Consider the following 18,653-nt stretch of genomic DNA (forward strand, 5'->3'; position numbering starts at 1 on the left):
GGGAAGCGAGGTTGCTGAGCTCCGCTGTGTGCCTCCTACTCTGGGGCTTCTATGGCTTCATTGATGGATCTCTTTGGGTCCAGCTCTAGGATGCCAGGAAGGCATTCACAGCAGCAGGTGCCAGGAGACCAGCTCAGTCCCATTTGGGACCTGCACAGGGTGGCAGGGGTAGATAAGTGGTCCTTACCTGTTCTGGTGGTTAAAGTGGCCTGGCTGCTGCTGAGACTGGCAGGGCCCCAGATTCATGCTTGCTGAAAATGGAACCTCAGACCAATACACTTTGGATTAGGAACTCATTAAACCTTTCCATTGACAAAAAGCAAAACCAAAGCCTTTGCCTGTGAGAGGAGTGAATGGCTGGGTTCTTACTATCAACAGATCTACTAAGTAGGAGTTTCACAAATGACATAGGCTCTGGGGTTGACATGTTTCTGGGTCTCATCCTTAGAATGGCAGTGAAGGTGCCATCCAGCAGCAGAGCCGAGCCAGCAGATACTTGCAATCAGTATAGTTTGCCAAGGGAAGTATGTGGATATAAGTTCTTCCTGGAGGGACCCTGAGCCAGGAATCACAGGTGGGGCTCCAGCCATGTAACAGTGCTGCAGCTCAGCACTGCTGCTGACCTGCTGACAGGCATCACCAGAGGCAATCAGTGCTGGCCCATTAAGAGCATCTGCTCTGGGTGCTCTCCCCAGTTGGGGTCACCATACGGTGTAGCATGTAAGGAAGCCCACAGTAGCAGCCTACCTGCTAACATCTCAGTGCATTTTTGTCTTGTTTTGTTTGAGATGGAGTCTCAGTTTGTTACCCAGGCTGGAGTGCAGTGGTGCGATGTCGGCTTACTGCAACCTCTGCCTCCCGCGTTCAAGCGATTCTCCTGCCTTAGCCTCCTGAGAGCTGCGATTACAGGCATGCACCACCATGCCCACCTAATTTTTGTATTTTTAGTAGAGATGGGGTTTCATCATGTTGGCCAGGCTGGTCTCAAACTCCTGACCTCAGGTGATCCATCCGCCTCAGTGTCCCAAAGTGCTGGGATTACAGGCATGGCCTCAGCACTGCAATCCCATCTCGCCTGGCTTCTCAGTGCATTTTATTACCACTTGCTTTGGGAAGATTGAAATCCCAGTTGCCTCTTACCTTGGTCCCTTTTCTCAGTTGTCCCCTAGGGGCCTTTGTTTGATGCTGCTGTGAGAAATTGAATTTGAGTCATTAGAGGTAACTTCAATTAGCAGCTCTGGGATAATGGCTGTGCACCCGGGAGCTGTAGCCATAGTCAGATCAGTAAGAGAGCCAGCTTTCTGCTGATAGAGCAGGTGGAAGGCTGAGAGCACAGGCGTGTGTTCATTGAGGTGTGCACTTGTTCTTTCCCCTTAGGTTGAGTTTGGAGGCTTTAGTCAGAACTGTGGAAATGCTCCAGATTTGGCCCCCCAGAAGCAGAGGACCAAGCCATTGATTCCAGAAATGTGCTTCACTTCGACTGGCTGCAGCACGGACATCAACCTTTCTACTCCTTACCTTGAGGAGGATGGTACCAGCATACTAGTTTCCTGCAAGAAGTGCAGCGTCCGGGTCCATGCCAGTGAGTGCCGCTCACCTTTCTCTGTGTCCTGTCCCAGGAGTATGGACCTGCTCACTGCAAGTCCTTGCCACGTACTGGCCTCCCAGTCCCTAAAAGGTTATTGCTGTGTTATTGGGGAGTTTTTTGCTGGTTGATTTTTTTACTGTGTTTCCAGGGGTCCATACTTGCAGTAGTCATCTCTGTGCTATCCTCTTGGTTGCAGACAGCAGAAAGGGATTGGTCCCTGCTACTTACTAGGTTTTTGTATTAGTGAATCTGTAGTTTTTGACTTTTTGAGACTTTGAACCATACTGTACGCCTGAGTCCTGGGGACTCAGACTAAAGAAAATTCAGGGTTTTCTGTGAAATTTGGTTGTAGCTTTGAGAGGTGGTATATGGAAAGAATTGCAGATCCACCTTTTGACTCTGACCACTGGGTTTAATTTGCTCATCTTGGTGTCCCTGTTAGGTTGCTATGGGGTCCCCCCTGCAAAGGCTTCTGAAGACTGGATGTGTTCTCGGTGTTCAGCCAATGCCTTAGAGGAGGTGAGTGATCCTGCACTGTTACTGTCTTCACTGCTAGTCTTGGCACATATTCAGGGCCAGACGATTTCATGTTGGACTTAGTATTCCCAGCAATCTGCATAGGGCCTGGTACACAGTGATGTCAGAGAGCGAGTACTGTGAGGGAGAATCCTATGACAGTGAGAGTGGCTGCCCACTTACGGAGTCTGGACGCTGTGTTTGCTCCATTGTGTAAGACCAACTAGTGGTCTTCCTGTGGAGGAACAGTAACTCCCTTACAACAATTTAGCCATTTCGAGTTGGAGCCTCAGAAAGGGGCTCAGATGATTCATTGTGCAGCTTTCTCTTCATTGTACCCCTTGGAACCTGGCTGTACCTAGCCCACGTCAGAGCCCTGTCGTGCCTCTAGTTCAAGCAAAGTATTTTTCGTGACTCCGCTAAGAGTTGTTATTAGTAGTAACAGTGAAGAGGATTGTGTGAAGTCACGCGAATACTTGGTACACTTTAGCCCAGAGTCGCCTCTCTTCCAACAGGGCGTCCTGGTGCAGGGGCTGCCTGGGTGAAGCCCCAGATGCTATTATGCTGCATTCTTATGTTGAGGAGTTGCCGAGAGCAGGTCCAGGGGAGAGCAGATTGAATGTTAATGACTTGGTGTTAACCATTTTTTCCTCCCTCTCTCTTCTTGGCAGGACTGCTGTTTATGCTCATTACGGGGAGGGGCCCTGCAGAGAGCAAATGATGACAGGTAAGTTTCCTGAGCTGTGGCTTGGAATGCACAGGCTCAGTTCTGAAGCATGCAGTGCCTTTGTGAGGGTACTAGCTGTTCTTCTGAATGACTGATGAGGATTTAGGAAGCACATCGTGTGGAGCTGGAATAGCATCTCCAAGACTCATTTTAAAAATGGAATGCTAAGGGAGCCAAGCAGCCCCAGACTTTCCAACTCCAGCTGCTCCTCTGCAGCAGAGATGTCAGTGACATCCTCCTTTGAAGGAGCTAAGAATGGACTCATGAGAATACGAAGGCCATGAAGATGATACACAGGGACTCTGTGGGCTGGAGTGAGGACATTCACCTTGTCACAGCTGGGGCTGGTGTGCAGAGGTGGCCACAGGCTAGCAAGCACTTCACAAGGCAAACTCCCTGGCTCAGACCTGCTGTTTGGAATGAGGCGAGTGTGCTCAAGGAGAACACTGAAGAGAGCTCAGACAGGCCCACCCGCCATGGAACTGAATCTACTGAAGTTTCTGGGCTTCTCAGCTGTTGGGCAGCTCATTTTCATGGGATGAATCTTTGTGCTTAGACATGTGTTTGCTCATTCTGAGGTGGAAACGTAAGCTCAATGAGGTTTCTGACCTGAAAGAGCTGGCTGTCTAGGGCATGGTGTATTTGCAGGTCAGTGCTGAGTATTCTGCTTCCAAGTAGAATCCTGTGGAAACTTGCAGCATATGTTCAGTCCAGCGCCTGCCCTCAGGAGTCCCTGTCATGCTGTCCCTGATAGATGGCTACTCTGCTTGCTGCTTCTGCTCCTTTAAAGGCACTTGCTGCCATTATTTGAGGTCACTGTGTTCCTCACAATCTCAGGATGGTGCTGGGAACATTATTTCTTATTTGGAGTAGAAATGGCTCTGCTTGAACTGCTTGCCTTTACCTGTGAATGCCTGTTCTGCCCTTCAGGGCCACACAGAACAAATCCGTTCCTACTCTAAAAAGACAGCGCCACCAGTACTGCAGACAGCTTCCATGAATCCCAGTACTGTCTGTTGTAGGTTTTCATGCAGCCTGGTTTTAAGAGTTTTCACCATTTTAGTTCTTCTCTTGGTGCATGCTGGTTTCCCAAAATGTCTAAAACTTTAATTCTTAAGGATGTCTGCTGAATAGACCTCTCAGAGTAAGTGGGGCTTGGGTCAGACTTTAAAGATTAAAGAGTGAGTCAGCTATGGAAAAAGGGAACAGAAGGGAAAGGTCATTTCAGCCTGGGGGAGTGGTTTGGGCAGAGGCCAAGAGAGAGCTGTGATTATTAGCAGATTGGGGCACAGCCGGGGATATTTTCAGGAAGCACTCAGGTCCTGTGGTAAAAGAGGTCTCCATAGAGCTCTCCAATTTATTCTCACTCCCTGAAACCTGCCACACACCATTAGCCTGCGGCTCTGCTCATTTTTCAACAGACAGTGAGTGAGTGGTGTAGAAGTGTGATCCTGTGCTAACCTAGGGCAGTGGGCAGTGGGTAGTGGCAAGTGGCAAGTGGCAGCAGCAGCAGTTGGGGTGGCACTGCTTGCACATACTCAGAGGAGAGACAGTTCCAGTTCTCACCTTCCTGGGTCCCAGGCACGTGCTGGTGGAAGTCAGTGGTCACCCAGGTGAGGGAGGAGGCACTGTCAGCAGGCCCACATGAGAAGAGATGGCCACAGAACCTTGGGCCCAGAGGTGACTGAGGTAGCCTTTGCCTTTTGGCAGGTGGGTCCATGTTTCATGTGCTGTGGCAATTCTGGAAGCAAGGTTTGTCAACATTGCAGAAAGAAGTCCAGTGGATGTGAGCAAAATTCCCCTGCCCCGCTTCAAACTGGTAAGGGCTTGTAGACAGCACATAATTTCCTGACTTACGAGGCTCTGGGTAGAAGAGAACAGTGACCCCTGTAACCCTTGGTTTTGGTTAGAGTTTGTGATTCTCACTCTGTGGTTAAATTCCTTAGTGGAGACTGGACGTGGTGGCTCACGCCTGTAATCCCAGCACTTTGGGGGACTGAGGCGGGAGGACCATGAGGTCAGGAGATCGAGACCAGCCTGGGCAACCTGGTGAAAATAAAATATAAAATCGCCTCTACTAAAAATATAAGATTAGCCAGGGGTGGTGGTACACACCTGTAATCCCAGCTCCTCAGGAGGCTGAGGCAGGAGAATTACTTGAACCTGGGAGGTGGAGGCTGTAGTGAGCCGAGACTGTGCCAGACTTGGATTAGAGCAGGCTGGTGTGTCCTTGTATTTTGGGAAGGGGCTGGTTCTTATTTGCTTGACTTTGCATTTGGGAGGGGAATAATAGAGGAAGCTGTAGTGTCAGTTCCTGCAATCACTGGTTTTCTTCCCCTGTGCTACAGAAATGTATCTTCTGTAAGAAGCGGAGGAAAAGAACTGCTGGCTGCTGTGTGCAGTGTTCTCACGGCCGCTGCCCAACTGCCTTCCATGTGAGCTGTGCCCAGGCTGCGGGTGTGATGATGCAGCCTGACGACTGGCCTTTTGTGGTCTTTATTACCTGCTTTCGGCACAGGATTCCTAATTTGGAGGTAAGAGAGGGTGCCATTCTACAATCCTCTTGAGTTTTCGTGATCATTTTCTCTGCATGTTTCCATTTATTGTGTCAGCAACTATTTCCTCAAGCATTCTGCATTATGAAGAGTGCTAATGAGTTAAGGGATTGCGAGACGGTCCCTGTCCATCTCCACTCCCTGCCTTGTACTCCGTAATACAGTGGCACCGAACTGTTTGTAGTTGATTCCTTTTGATTATCTCTTTATTTGTCTGCCTCTCCAACAGGATGAACTCCTCAAGGGTCCATATCTTATTAATGTGGGCATCTCTATTACTTAACCTAGTGTCCAGGCCATGCAGAACCTCTGAAAATGTTGAGAGCTCCCAAGAGTTAACCATGAATTGCCAGACAGTAGAGATTTCTGCAGTTCTCTGAATGGTAAAGCTTAGAGAAAAAGAGACATGTAATGTTAGAGGAGCTGTGAAGGGGTTTGGGTAGAAGGTGGCATTTGAAGTGGGTTTTGAACAATAAGAAGGAATTGTGTGCAGAGGCCATTCAAAGCTTCAGAAACAGAATGAGCAAGTCGCGGAAGAATGACCACGAAAGACTGGTTATGGGAGTGTGACTGGGATGATGCTTGAGAGGTGGACAATGCCAGAGGATGAAAGCCCTGCACTGCCGCTCTCAGGACTGACCTCTCTTCATTGGATGAGGAGAACTTGTTGAATATTTTGATTCTGAATTATAGTTTGTAATAATCACTTAGGTGGTTGTTTGAAGAGAGGATTCAAAGAATAAGAATTTGAGGCAGGAAAACCAGTTAGCCTAGGAGAGAGTGAGATCTGAATTGGAAACACATAGGCAGGGCTTTGGGGTTGCATTTAACCTTGAGATCCCACAACAGGTAGAATTGATAGGGTTTGTTGACCCTCCTGGGTTGAGAAGGGGAGAGGAGGAGGAAAGGGGAAGTAAATATTGAAGATGACTCAGGTTACTCCCTTGAGAGATGGGAAGGATGCTAATATGATGATGTTAGTCACTGCAATCAGGAACTGAGTTGAAGCAGTGTTGTTCTGCAAGGGGGAGAAGGAGGGATGAGAAAGAGAAAAGTAAATGCTGAGGTCGCTGGAGCATTCTGGAGAGTAAGTGAGGGTAAAGATTTGGCTATTAGCATTTAACAGCATTGTTAAATCTAGTTCCCATTAGAAACTGGGCTCTGGAGATTCCCAGCGGAAGGAGCAGGTAGCAGAGCATGAACCAGTAAAGCAGCTGAGAAAATGGAGCAAGCCAGTGGGAGGAAAGAGGGTCACATGTGATAGAGAAGGCAGGGCTGGTGTGGTGGTCACTAAGTACTACAAACTGGAGTGTCACTGTGAGGTAGTCAGGTGAGAAGCCAGACCATAGTTGGGGAAGGCTCTGCCGTCAGTGAGTTACAGTCTAATTGAAGAGATGATCATACAGGTTTGACAACAGTGTGGTAAATGCATACTCAAAGGAAGAACATGATAGATGGGCAGCCCAGAAGGATAAACTTTTCACTCTGCCATTTGGGATTGTGGAAAAGTCCTGGTTGGCTGACTGCATTCTTTTTCATGAAGATGTTGAACATGACTGGTGGTCAGGGGGTATGGTTAGGATCTTAGGAAAATGGGAACATATTCTGTGTGAGAATGAGACTCCGGAGTGTCTCAGGGGCCCTGCCATTGCCATCCCTGGTACCCTTACCATGCCCTTCTTATTCTGAACTTGCCCTTGATGCAAGTAAAAATGTGAGGTAGTACTGAGACACAGCTATGATAGGGAAATAGGAGTTTTGTCATACACAGAATAATTATTTTGTCATAATCATTAGTATTCCACATGCTTAAGTTGGCAGCTGTAGACTGTTCGTGCTATGAGGAAATTGAGGGGACTGTTGAGTCAGTATTTCTTTCACCGATTTGTTCTTCAAATATTTATTGAGCATCTACTACATAGCAAAAACTCCAGGCAGTTTTAGGTGCCAGGACTATACCACTGAACAAGACAAAAAAGTCCTTGCCCTTCTGGTGTATACAGTATAGTTGAAAGATACATAGGAAGCAAGTAAATACACAGTACAGCAGATGGTGAGAAGTGCAAGGATGAAAATTAATCCAGATAAGGGGAATGGAAGATTAAGTAGTAAGGAATGATGCCAATAAGTTGACATTGGAATGGAAGTCAGTGTGCAAGTAACCGGGGAATGGCATCTCAGGTAGAAGAATCAGCAGTGCAGAAGCCCTGGGCAGCAGTTCGTGTGGCACACGCGTTCAGGCAACAGCAAGGGGGGCCAGCATGGCTGGGGCAGAGTGCCTGGGCAGGCTAGCAGGAGTGCTTGGACATGAGGCTGTCACATGCTTTGTGATCCTGTTTGCATCAAGGGGAAGTTCAGGATGAGAAGGGAATGGTGAGGGCACCAAAAATGGCAATGGCAGGGCCCTTGGAATGGGAAGCAGTTTGTTGTGTGTAGCTGGAGACATCTATGGAACCTGAGTTTTTGTGCCCTAGCCCTGAGGGTAACGCTGGTGCTAAGATGTGGTGCAGCTTTGCCTGGGGGCCCAGGCCTCGGGGCACCTATTGAGTCTTTCCTTTCATACTTTAATGTTTATGTATATCTGAGCTGCCTACGTAAGTAGGTGCTATTTGGTCAGTTCCTAGCAAGATCAGAGAAGTCCTTGTTGTTCAGAGAGTTTTGGGTAAGATACGGTTATAAGGGCCAGTTGTAGACTAGCTAAATTTATAGGAGGAGCTAAATTTATGGAGGAAAATGTATTGGTGTCTTCCGACGTCCTGGCTGGGATGGTGGGTATGTGGAAAGGCTTGGTTTAGCTCCCATCTCTTCTCTCCTTTTTACATTTACTTCCCCATGCTTATCTTTCCCTGATAAGAAGGAACTAATTGATCTTGTCTCCATATGCCAGGCCTGCCAACTCCATGTGTGAGTAACTGAAGCCTCTGTTTTTTTTTCAGCGTGCCAAGGGGGCCTTGCAAAGCATCACTGCAGGCCAGAAAGTCATTAGCAAGCATAAGAATGGGCGCTTCTACCAGTGTGAGGTGGTTAGGCTCACCACCGAGACCTTCTATGAAGTCAACTTTGATGATGGCTCCTTCAGTGACAATCTTTATCCTGAGGACATAGTGGTAATATCTGCAAGGAACTTCTTGAGCATTTTGGAATGGGGGATGTTTCTAATGTCTGGCAGACTGTGTGTATGCCTGCTCTTCTTAGCCAGGTCATGGTCCCATTGCCTGGGCCTCAAACAGAAAGAAGCATTTGTACCAGTCTTTCCTTGAAAAAAAAAAAAACTGCGTGGTGTGAGGGTATGCTGCTTTCCCTAGAAGTTCCCGGGAATCATAATTTTCTGTAATTCATTGAAACCTGCATCTGTTGCAGTCTGAATTACCCTTGAGGGCATTCTAGTGCAATAGTAGAGCCCAGGCTTTGGAATCAAATATGCCAATACTGGCTTCATTGCTTAGTAGCTGTGTGATTTTAAGATAATTATCCAACTCTTTTTTCTATCAGGTCCTCTTAGTAGATATATAGAATCTGCTTTTGTCTCTTCACAGTGGAGGGCTTTAGGGCTAAGTAGAAACTGCCTGGAAATACCCCTAGCCTGCTTATTTATTAACACCTGAGACACAGTGGACCCACATGGATCCAATCCTAGGTCTGGCTTGGTATTGAGGACTTAGTTTAGGTTTTCCCTACTCCCACCTTGCCTTTTCACTTGGTAGACTAAGCACCAAAGTAGAGAGGAACGAAACCATTTTTTCATTTAACAAATCGGGTATTGACCCATGTTTATACCACATTAGTCATCTAGTTGCTAAAAGGACATTCCTTAGTTATAAGGTAGACTTATAGTAAAGGCAACATTAGTAGTACTTATAGCAGTAGTATAGCTATGATTTATTTATTTTTGAGACAGGGTCTCACTCTGATGCCCAGGCCGGACTGCAGTGGCACAGTCTCAGCTCACTGCAGCCTCAACTTCCTGGATTCAGGTGATCATCCCACCTCAGCTTCCCTGGTAGCTGAGACTACAGGCATGCACCACTACACCCAGCTAATTTTTAAATTTTTTTGTAGAGACGGGCTTTTGCCATGTTGCCCAGGCTGGTCTCGAATTCTTGGGCTCAAGCAATCTGCCCACGTTGGCCTCCCAAAGTGTTGGGATTCTAGGCATGAGCCACTATGCTCCGCCTTATTGTTTTGAGAGACCAGGTCTCACTGTCACTCAGACCGAGTGCAGTGGCTGTATCATAGCTCACTGCAATCTCAAACTCCTGAACTCAAGTGATCCTTCTGCCTCAGCTTCCTACATAGCTAGGACTACAGGTACATGCGACCATGCCTGGCTAATTTTAAATTTTTTGTAGCTACAAGGGTCTTGCTTTGTTGCTCTCAGGCTGGTCTTGAACTCCCAGCTTGAAGTGATCCTCACACCTTGGCCTCCCAAACCACTGGGATTACAGGAGTTTGAGCCACCACACGTGGCCCCTCCTGTAATTTATTAAGCTGGTACAGTATGCCCGGCACTATGCTAAGTGCTTATTTCAGATATCTCTTTATCTTCTCATACTTACTCTGAGAAGTATATGGTATTATCTCTAACTTACAATGGTCTCAGGATTCCGTTTTCTGAAAGTGAGTATCCCAAAGAGCTTGTGTTTCTGTGGGTTATATCTAAAAATATTTAGTCTTATTAGAAATTAAAACAGGTTAATTTAAAATATTGCATTTTTTAGATTAAAAAGTAACTTTTCAGGCTGGGTGTGGTGGCTCATGCCTGTAATCCTAGCACCTTGGGAGGCTTGAGGCGGGTGGATTGCCTGAGCTCAGGAGTTTGAGACCAGCTTGGGGAAGACTGTGAAACCCTGTCTCAAACAAAACAAAACAAAACAAAACAAAACACCAAATAAGGAAACTTTTCTAAAACAAAAACAATTAGAAGAATGTCATTTCTGCAATTTTACAAATCTCTTTAATGTCACTTCTTGATTCAATCTATTGTGATACACTGTTTAAGTTAAAATATAGACAGGAAATTCATCCTTGCACAGATATATAATTAGAAAAAGGAGAAGTTTTTTGTTTGTTTCTGGTTTTTGAGATAGGGTTTCACTCCCATCACCCAGGTTGGAGTGCAATGCAGTGATCTCAGCTGACTGCAACCTCCGCATACCAGGCTCAAGCGATTCTGCTGCCTCAGCCTCCCAAGTAGCTGGGGACTACAGGCACTTGTCACCATGCCCAGCTAACTTTTATGATTTTTTTTTTGAGAGAGTTTCACTTTTGTTGCCCAGGCTGGAGTGAAATGGTACGATCTCAGCTCACTGCAACCTCCTCCTCCTAGGTTCAAGCGATTCTCCTGCCTCAGCCTCCTGAGTAGCTGGGATTATAGACATGCACCACCACACCTGGCTAATTTTGTATTTTTAGTAGAGATAGGGTTTCTACATGTTGGTCAGGCTGGTCTCAAACTCCCAACCTCAAGTGATCACCCACCTTGGCCTCCCAAAGTGCTAGGATTATAGGTGAGAGCCATCTTGCCCATCCTCAGCTAACTGTTTAATTAAATGGGATTTAATTTTAGATGGGGTTTTGCAATGTTGCCCAGGCTGGTCTCAGAACTCCTGGGCTCGAGCAGTCCACCTACCTTGGCCTCCCAAAGTGCTGGGATTACAGGTGTGAGCTACCACATCCGGCCAAGAGAAGTATTTTAATAGTCTTTCAGGCAATTGTGATTATTATTCTCTGGTATCCACCAAAACTCAATGGAAGTAACAGCTTTTCTTGTTTGTTTGTTTTTAAAGAGATGATGTCTTGCTTTGTTGCCCAGGCACTTCCTAGTAGCTGGGACTACTGGCATGACTGGCTATTTGTAGAAACAGGGTCTTGCCATCTTGCCCAGGGTAGTCTCAAACCCCTGGGCTCAAGCAATTCTCTTGCCTCAGCCTCCCAAAGTGCTAGGATTACAGGTGTGAGCCACCGCTCCTGGCAGGTTCTTAAAAGTTAGTTGCAGTGTGGAATCTGAAAAGTCAGTGAACTTTTCATACTGTTACACTAAAGCCCATTGGTCTCTTCTGAATGGATCTTTCACCCATGCATCTTTTTATAACATCTACATTGGTCATTTAGAAAATATTGGTGCACTGGCCTATGGATAGCCTAGAAATGTTGTTAAATATTATTAAATACTTCTAAAATTACATTTGTTAGTATCACTTATAATCATCAAAAAACTTACTGCGTCTCTGAAATGCTAATATTTGCTTGAAAGCCTGAATTTTTTTATTGGCAACAGATACTGACTCGTGTTTTCCTTGAGATGACAGCGTTCACGTCATCATTTTCAAGATGTCTGTCAGATACCTAAGTCTGAATAACCATAGTTTGTCAGTCATTTTTTTTCTTTTTAAAATTTTTATTTCGTAGATTTTTTTTTTAAAGATAGGGTCTCACTTTGTTGCCTGGCACCACTGCTGGAGTGCAGTGATGTAGTCACGGCTCACTGCAGCCTCATCCTCCTGCACTCAAGCAATCCTCAGCCTTCCAAGTAGCTGGGACTACAGGTGCGTGCTACCATACCTGGCTAATTTTTGATGTTTTGTAGAGATGGAGTCTCCCCTGTGTTGCTCAGGCTGGTCTAACTCCTGGGATAAAGCAATCCTCCTACCTCTGTCTCCCAAAATGATGGGATTACAGGCATGAGCCACCACGCCCAGCCCAGTCATATTTTTCAAATAAAACTGTAATTCTGTGAACAAAGCAACTAGTGTAATTCACAACTCTAATAACACAGATATATTTCTTTGAGACAACCAAAAGTGTCTTATGAGGACTTAACACATGTACTCGATTAAATGTAACAAAATTAATAATTTTTACTGCTTCATCAAGGGATATTGTTATATGCAACCGAGTTTTTACTCTTTTCTCCTAAATTGTGAGTGTACAGTGGTGAAAAATGCGGTAACAACTATAGTAGAGCTTGGGGTTAGTGCCTTCATTTGTGTGCAGGTGCCAGCAGTTGTACCTATCCTAGGTTTGATACTATCACTATAAATGACAACACAGTGACAAAGGCTAATAGTTTAATATTATAAAAATAACTGGCCAGGCACAATGGCTCACACCTGTAATCCCAGCACTTTGGGAGGCCAAGGCAGGCAGCTCATGAGGTCAGGAGGTTGAGACCATCCTGGCTAACAGGGTGAAACCCTGTCTCTACTAAAAATACAAAAAATTAGCCAGGCATGGTGGCACATGCCTGTAATCCCAGCTACTTGGGAGGCTGAGGCAGAAGAACTGCTTGAACCCAGGAGGTGAAGGCTCAAAATCAGCCCGGGCAATTTTGCATTTTTAGTAGAGATGGCGTTTCTCCATGTTGGTCAGGCTGGTCTTGAACTCCCAACCTCAGGTGATCCGCCCACCTGGAGCTCTCAAAGTGCTGGGATTACAGGTGTGAGCCAAGATCAGGCCACTGTATTCCAGTTTGGGCAACAGATTGAGACTCCATCTCCAAAAAAAAAAAAAAAATTCTTATAGTTGAGTACAGTTCTAGCATTCTTCATGGCAGAGCCCTGGAGGACCCTCAGAGGAACAGTTGAGGGAATGTAAGAAGGACTCTTGATTCTGGCACTTAACTCCTATGTTTACTAGGTTTATTATAGCTGGATCTTTTTTTTTTTGGAGACAAATCTCACTCTGTTGCCCAAGCTGGAGTGTAGTGGTATGATAATGGCTCACTGCAGCCTCCACCTCCTGGGTTCAAACAATTCTCCTGCCTCAGCCTCCTGAGTAGCTGGGACTACAGGCACATGTCACCATGCTCAGCGATTTTTTGTGTGTGTGTTTTAGCAGAGATGGGGTTTTCACTATGTTGGCCAGGCTGGTTTTAAACTCCTGACCTCATGATCTGCCCTCCTTGGCCTCCCAAAGTGCTGGGATTACAGGTGTGATCGACCATGCCCGGCCTGGATTGTTTTCTTTTTTTGTCACCTAGAAGCAGGAGAGGGCAGAGAAGGAGGGAGACTTTGACTTAGAAAGGTCTTTATTAATTTTTCAGCCCGGAGAGAGCTGCCTTGCTCTCTAAAACAGTTACTTTGTCTTGGTTCACTCTTCCCTGAGTAGAGGACAGTTACCTTTGTGTGTAGGTGGACCTTCCTTTCACCCTCCTTCCTTCCTGTTTCCTCAGAGCCAGGACTGTCTCCAGTTGGGTCCTCCTGCTGAAGGGGAAGTGGTCCAAGTGAGATGGACAGACGGCCAAGTCTATGGAGCCAAGTTTGTGGCCTCCCACCCTATCCAAATGTACCAGGTATCCAAAGATTCTATCTTCCTCAGGAATGGGGGGTGCTTGATTAATTCTGTGCTTCCTCTTGAGCCAGAGGCGAGTCTTTGCTCTTGGGAGAACTAATATGTTGGCAACCCTTTCAGAGCTAGGGGTCTGCCCTTGTGTCCATTCTGCCAAATGAGAAGTAAGGTAGTCCTTATTTTAGTGTTCTAACTCCTTCTTTGACTGTAGGAGACTGTCATTGTGCATGGTGGACCAGGGAAAGAGTCAGGGATATCCTAGCCAGAAGGCCTTTGTTTCCTTGGTAGGTGGAATTTGAGGATGGCTCACAGCTTGTGGTTAAGAGAGATGATGTGTACACGCTGGATGAAGAGCTTCCCAAGAGAGTCAAGTCTAGACTGGTGAGTATTTTCTCTGTGTCTCCAGTTCCTGTCTTGGAGGGAGGGAACAAGATAAGGATGCATCCTTTTGTATTTTTCTTGGAGTAGCTGACCACAAAGTGATTTTTTGGCTTGCTATTCTTCTATAGTCAGTAGCCTCAGACATGCGCTTCAATGAGATTTTCACAGAGAAAGAGGTTAAGCAAGAAAAGAAACGGCAACGAGTTATCAACTCAAGATACCGGGAAGATTATATTGAGCCTGCACTATACCGGGCCATCATGGAGTAGGTGCTTCCAGGGCCCACGAGATTCCCAGCCATCAAGGCAAGAGCACTCTGGGTTCCACAGCACAGCAGACACGGAACTCTGAAGTCTCTGAAAGTGAAGTTGTAAAAAGAAAAGGAAAGGAATGAAATAACCGACCCATCATCTTCTCACCCACCCTCATTGCATTCCGCTGTAGTGAAAGGACGAGCTGTTTCTGGGCACGTGGCAGCAGTCGCTGATCTCCCAGCTGAGGGGCTGAGCACTGGAATGCTGTGGCTGCACTGGCCCCAGTCCATAGAGGGGTCAACTGTGCTGGCTGGACTGGCTGCCCTGTTCTTGGTCTAGGACTTAGCTTTGTAACTATCACCTGCACCAACTAGGCTGAGGTGCTGGTACTTGCCCCACCCTCCACTTTTGTATTTATGTGTGTGTGTGTGTGTGTGTGTATGTGTGTGTGTGTATATGTGTATATGTATGTATGTTTGGTCTGGACCAGCTTCTGTCAGCCCCTGGCCTTTACTTTCTTTCTTGCCTATGCAGGGCAAACAAAATGTGAAATTCTGTCCTCAGCTGAGCTGAGTAAGGGCTCCTGGGGGTTGGCTGGAGATGGGTGTGGCATCTGTCCAGGCCTTGAACAGCCTCAAGACAGTGCTGGTAAAGCTGCAGTATTGAGATGCTAAGGAGTTGATGCCACCTCTTTGTCTTCCCCTGAAGGAGAACATGGGGATAATAAGGGTGTGTGCCCACAACACTCTAAGTGCAGAGCCCCTGTGGCACAGTATTAGAGGGTGTGAGTGGGATTACCCTGAAGTGGGGATTTTAATGATGGAAGCAGGCAGAGCCTGGTGGGTGATTCTGTCAACAGAAAATTGCAATCATGCAGGGGCTGGGAGGGTTAGGATGAAAACCTGGGGCCATTGGAGGCCCACTGTGGGTGGGAGGGAGCTGATTTTGGGGTGGGGGTGGGACAAGAGGGCAATACTGAAGGGGTTAAACAGGTTTTTGCTCTTCATGCATTTGTTTGCCTGGGCCCAGGATTGGAGGGCTTCACACCAATACCCTGTGTATACAAGAATCAAGATTTATAATACTTCCCCTTTTTTGTTACGTATGAACACTATAAACCAAATTATTTTGAAAACAGGTGCATCGCCTCATCCTTAGCAATAAAATGTGTTGGGCAGAGGATTGGCTGGCTGCCCCAAGGAGCCGAGGTGGCTCAAGTCAGGCTGTGGGTATCTCTAGACTCATAGGTTATGGAGCAGGGCTGTGAATTATAAGACACATCAGTAAGGCAGTCCCTATTAAGTTCCAGAGTGGGTCCTTTCCTTGTTAGGCTCTGTATTAGGCCAAGTATGGTGGGTCATGGTGGGTTCTGGCTCTGAGTACCTCTTTGTTGTGCTTCCTCTACCTTAGAGTTGGGCAGGATGAGGTAATAGAAAGCACCAGACCAGGCCGGGCGCGGTGGCTCAAGCCTGTAATCCCAGCACTTTGGGAGGCCGAGGCGGGTGGATCACGAGGTCAAGAGATCGAGACCATCCTGGTCAACATGGTGAAACCCCGTCTCTACTAATACAAAAAATTAGCTGGGCATGGTGGCGCGTGCCTGTAATCCCAGCTACTCAGGAGGCTGAGGCAGGAGAATTGCCTGAACCCAGGAGGCGGAGATTGCGGTGAGCCGAGATCGCGCCATTGCGCTCCAGCCTGGGTATCAAGAGCGAAACTCCGTCACAAAAAAAAAAAAAAAAAAAAAAAAAAAAAAAAAGCACCAGACCAATGAGTAGCTCACCGCTGCCCCATTTGATGTATCTTCATTGAGCTGGCCTAAGTTCATGCCAGCATCTGTGTTCTATACAAATTGTGGGACTGGTGTGAAGGACAGGGTGCATTTTATTTAAGTGCTTGAGAAGCAAGGGACTCAACCTCCAGTGGGATCCTAAGATTGCTCTCCAAGCTGTCTATTTGGTGAGAAGCTTCCCTAGAGGAAGACCCAGTCCCTTTTGCCTGGTGGGTCCCTGAGTTCAAAGTGTACAAGGATGGGAGCCATAGAGCAGGGAGGGGCAATGAAGAGGTGCAGGACTTGGGTTCCCTGGAGCTGCTCCAGCTGGCTCTTCGACAGCCAGGCACTTGCTGTGGCATGGCCCTGTCCAGGTGCAGGAGAGGCTTGGGTCAGCTCAGCTATTCTGGATACTTATGTTCCTGGGGGTTGAGAGGTGGTTGCTACTTGGAATCTCATTGTAGAGAAAGGGAGGTGCAGGAGGTGATGCTTTTCTATGTCAGCTCCCTCCTGGGGCCCAGAGAGGGAAGCTTTTTTATTTTTTTTGTCCACACTTCACTGGGATTCCCAGGGGAGGGTGGGCAGAACCAGGCCTTAAGAGGATTGGTGAGAGAGCACAATCCACGATTCCATACGCCTTTGGAAGAGGAACACTTCACCGGCCTTTTTACACAGGGTCCCTGCCTCTCTCGACCTCACTGCTTCCAGGGGTTGGTGCCGGGTTTAATCCCAGCAGAGTTCTTACTCAACAGCTGACCAGTTTTCCAGCAACTGCACTTTTTATTTTGGTTAAGGTAATAACTCTTAGGAAGCCGAAACTCAGTTGATCCAAATCATACAGACCGGCCTGTTCTCTTCCTTACTGGCTGTCTATGCAGTCAGGCCGACCTCAGAGAACTGGCCCCAGCCAAAGGCCGTACTTCCCGGTCTGCCAGCCCCTTCCTGCCTTTGGCAGCTCCTCCCAGAAGCCTTTTTGTTAGGGCAAACTTTCTTCCCTTAGTAAGGTAGGGCCTTTGGATCCAAGGTTGTAGTTTAGAGACCTCCACCCAGGCTTTGTTGAGGAATTAAGTTTGAAATTCTGCCCCATGGGGTAAAGCCAGGGCTCAGCCGCAGGAATGAAAAAGTGGGGTGGGAAGGCTGCAAAGTGTTTGTGGGGCTTGGAGGCCCTGGGCCGTGCCCGGACTAAAAATGTTCTGCCAGTCTCTGAAGTTAACACTCACCTTCGTGCCCCACCAGGGTCCCCGGAGGTCCGAAGCTCTGGCCTCAGTGAGCGGACTGGCTGCGCTCATGACCTGGAGGGCGAAAATAAGGCGTCCCTCAGCGTGAAGTGGCCGTGACCACTCTAGCACTTTCCGTTCCCCGGGCGGGCGACGAAACACGCTCTCCAGGGGACTGTGCGTCCCTCTGGGTCGTGAAGCCGGGGGAGTAGAGTTCCTCTATGCCTGGGAAAGCCATACGCACCGAGCCTCACGCCCCGCACTTGCCGCTGCACTGGTCCCGCTGTAGGCGGGATGGGCGGGCCGGCAAGTCCGCGGCTCCTGCGCTATTGGGCCGCTCGGGGCAACGCAGCTCCGCATTGGTCAAGCTCTCGCTCCGCCCGGCTTCCGCGCGCCCATTGGTCGCAGGCGCCCGACCGGGTCGCGGCCGCGCGCTCCGCCCGCCGCTGCGTCCCCACTATGGCGGCGCCCATGCAGCCCATCGCGTCGTGGGCGCCCGCCGGGGTCCCCCGCGGCTGTCGCCGCTCCCTGCGCCGCCGCCTCCGCCTTCCTGCCCCGCGTCGGGCCGGGCGCCACCTACGCCCTGTCTCCCTCTCTGCTGTGGTAAGGGCCTGCCCAGTGCGCTTCGAGGCGCGATGGCTGACTGCGAATAACGGTCGCCGCGTCGCCCCGCCCCTCCCCCGCCGGCCGCGGTTCCCGGGCTGGGCGGGGCGCGGAGCCCGCGCGTTAGTGCCCGGGAAGGAGGGGTCGGGGTACGGCCCAGTAGTCCTTCGGGCTGGGGGCCCAGTACCTGGATGACCTCGCCTGGGTGGGGGCTGCGGAGCCTGGGGGAAAGCCTGGCCGGACGCAGGCCAAGCAGTCTGAGGTCATCTCTGTGCGAGACCCCGCAGCACTGCGCACCTTGGCGCAGAGCACGGACGCGGTCATTCGGACCCTGCTGGGGGAAGAGGAAAGAAAAGTCCAGGGAGCGCCTGAGCGGGAATCGGCAGCGTATGGGTAGCGGTTGTCATTGCTTACTCCTCTAGCAGGGGCTAGAACCCGGGTCAGTTTGATCGGCCAAGTACGTCTCTCTTGCTTCCTTTCTTTCTGGCACTTTCCCCTGTTGTCTCCTCGGTGCTTTTGCTTTCAAGAGAAATATCTCAGTGAGGAGAGCAGGTCTGATTAGGAGAGTGTCCCATGAACATTTTGGATTTCTTTTTACAAAAATGCCCATTTTTATGATTCCTCAGTACGCCTGGTTTTTGTTTGTTTCCTTTACGTTAAGAGGAAGGAATGAAATCTGAGAACCGAATGTAATTAATTGTGGGAGGGACCAGTGAAGGCAGGTATTACCTCAGAAAGTAAAATACTCAAACTTT

The 18,653-nt window shown here is 48.3% G+C and overlaps 2 protein-coding genes across 12 annotated transcripts in view; both read left to right on the forward strand.

Annotated features, from left to right (window-relative positions):
• Positions 1–15,442, forward strand: part of KDM4A (lysine demethylase 4A) — a 54,591-nt gene extending 39,149 nt beyond the window's left edge. For all 4 annotated transcript variants that reach the window (XM_012434573.2, XM_012434574.3, XM_012434575.3 and 1 more), the window contains exons 14-22: positions 1,378–1,582; positions 2,031–2,107; positions 2,776–2,831; positions 4,542–4,650; positions 5,180–5,365; positions 8,323–8,493; positions 13,557–13,676; positions 13,961–14,053; positions 14,182–15,442. In XM_012434573.2, coding sequence (XP_012289996.1) covers positions 1,378–1,582; positions 2,031–2,107; positions 2,776–2,831; positions 4,542–4,650; positions 5,180–5,365; positions 8,323–8,493; positions 13,557–13,676; positions 13,961–14,053; positions 14,182–14,322 — 1,158 coding nt within the window. In that variant the 3' untranslated portion in view covers positions 14,323–15,442. The remainder of the gene's footprint in view (positions 1–1,377; positions 1,583–2,030; positions 2,108–2,775; positions 2,832–4,541; positions 4,651–5,179; positions 5,366–8,322; positions 8,494–13,556; positions 13,677–13,960; positions 14,054–14,181) is intronic.
• Positions 15,443–17,740: 2,298 nt separating this feature from the next.
• ST3GAL3 (ST3 beta-galactoside alpha-2,3-sialyltransferase 3) overlaps positions 17,741–18,653 on the forward strand; it is a 231,427-nt gene continuing 230,514 nt past the window's right edge. For all 8 annotated transcript variants that reach the window (XM_012434583.3, XM_012434587.3, XM_012434584.3 and 5 more), the window contains exon 1: positions 17,741–17,898. The gene's annotated coding sequence lies outside the window, so the exon portion shown is untranslated. The remainder of the gene's footprint in view (positions 17,899–18,653) is intronic.

Source organism: Aotus nancymaae, unplaced genomic scaffold (genome assembly GCF_030222135.1).
Source record: "Aotus nancymaae isolate 86718 unplaced genomic scaffold, 86718_ANA_hifiasm-v0.15.2.pri h1tg000007l, whole genome shotgun sequence".
Classification (NCBI taxonomy): Eukaryota; Metazoa; Chordata; class Mammalia; order Primates; family Aotidae; genus Aotus; species Aotus nancymaae.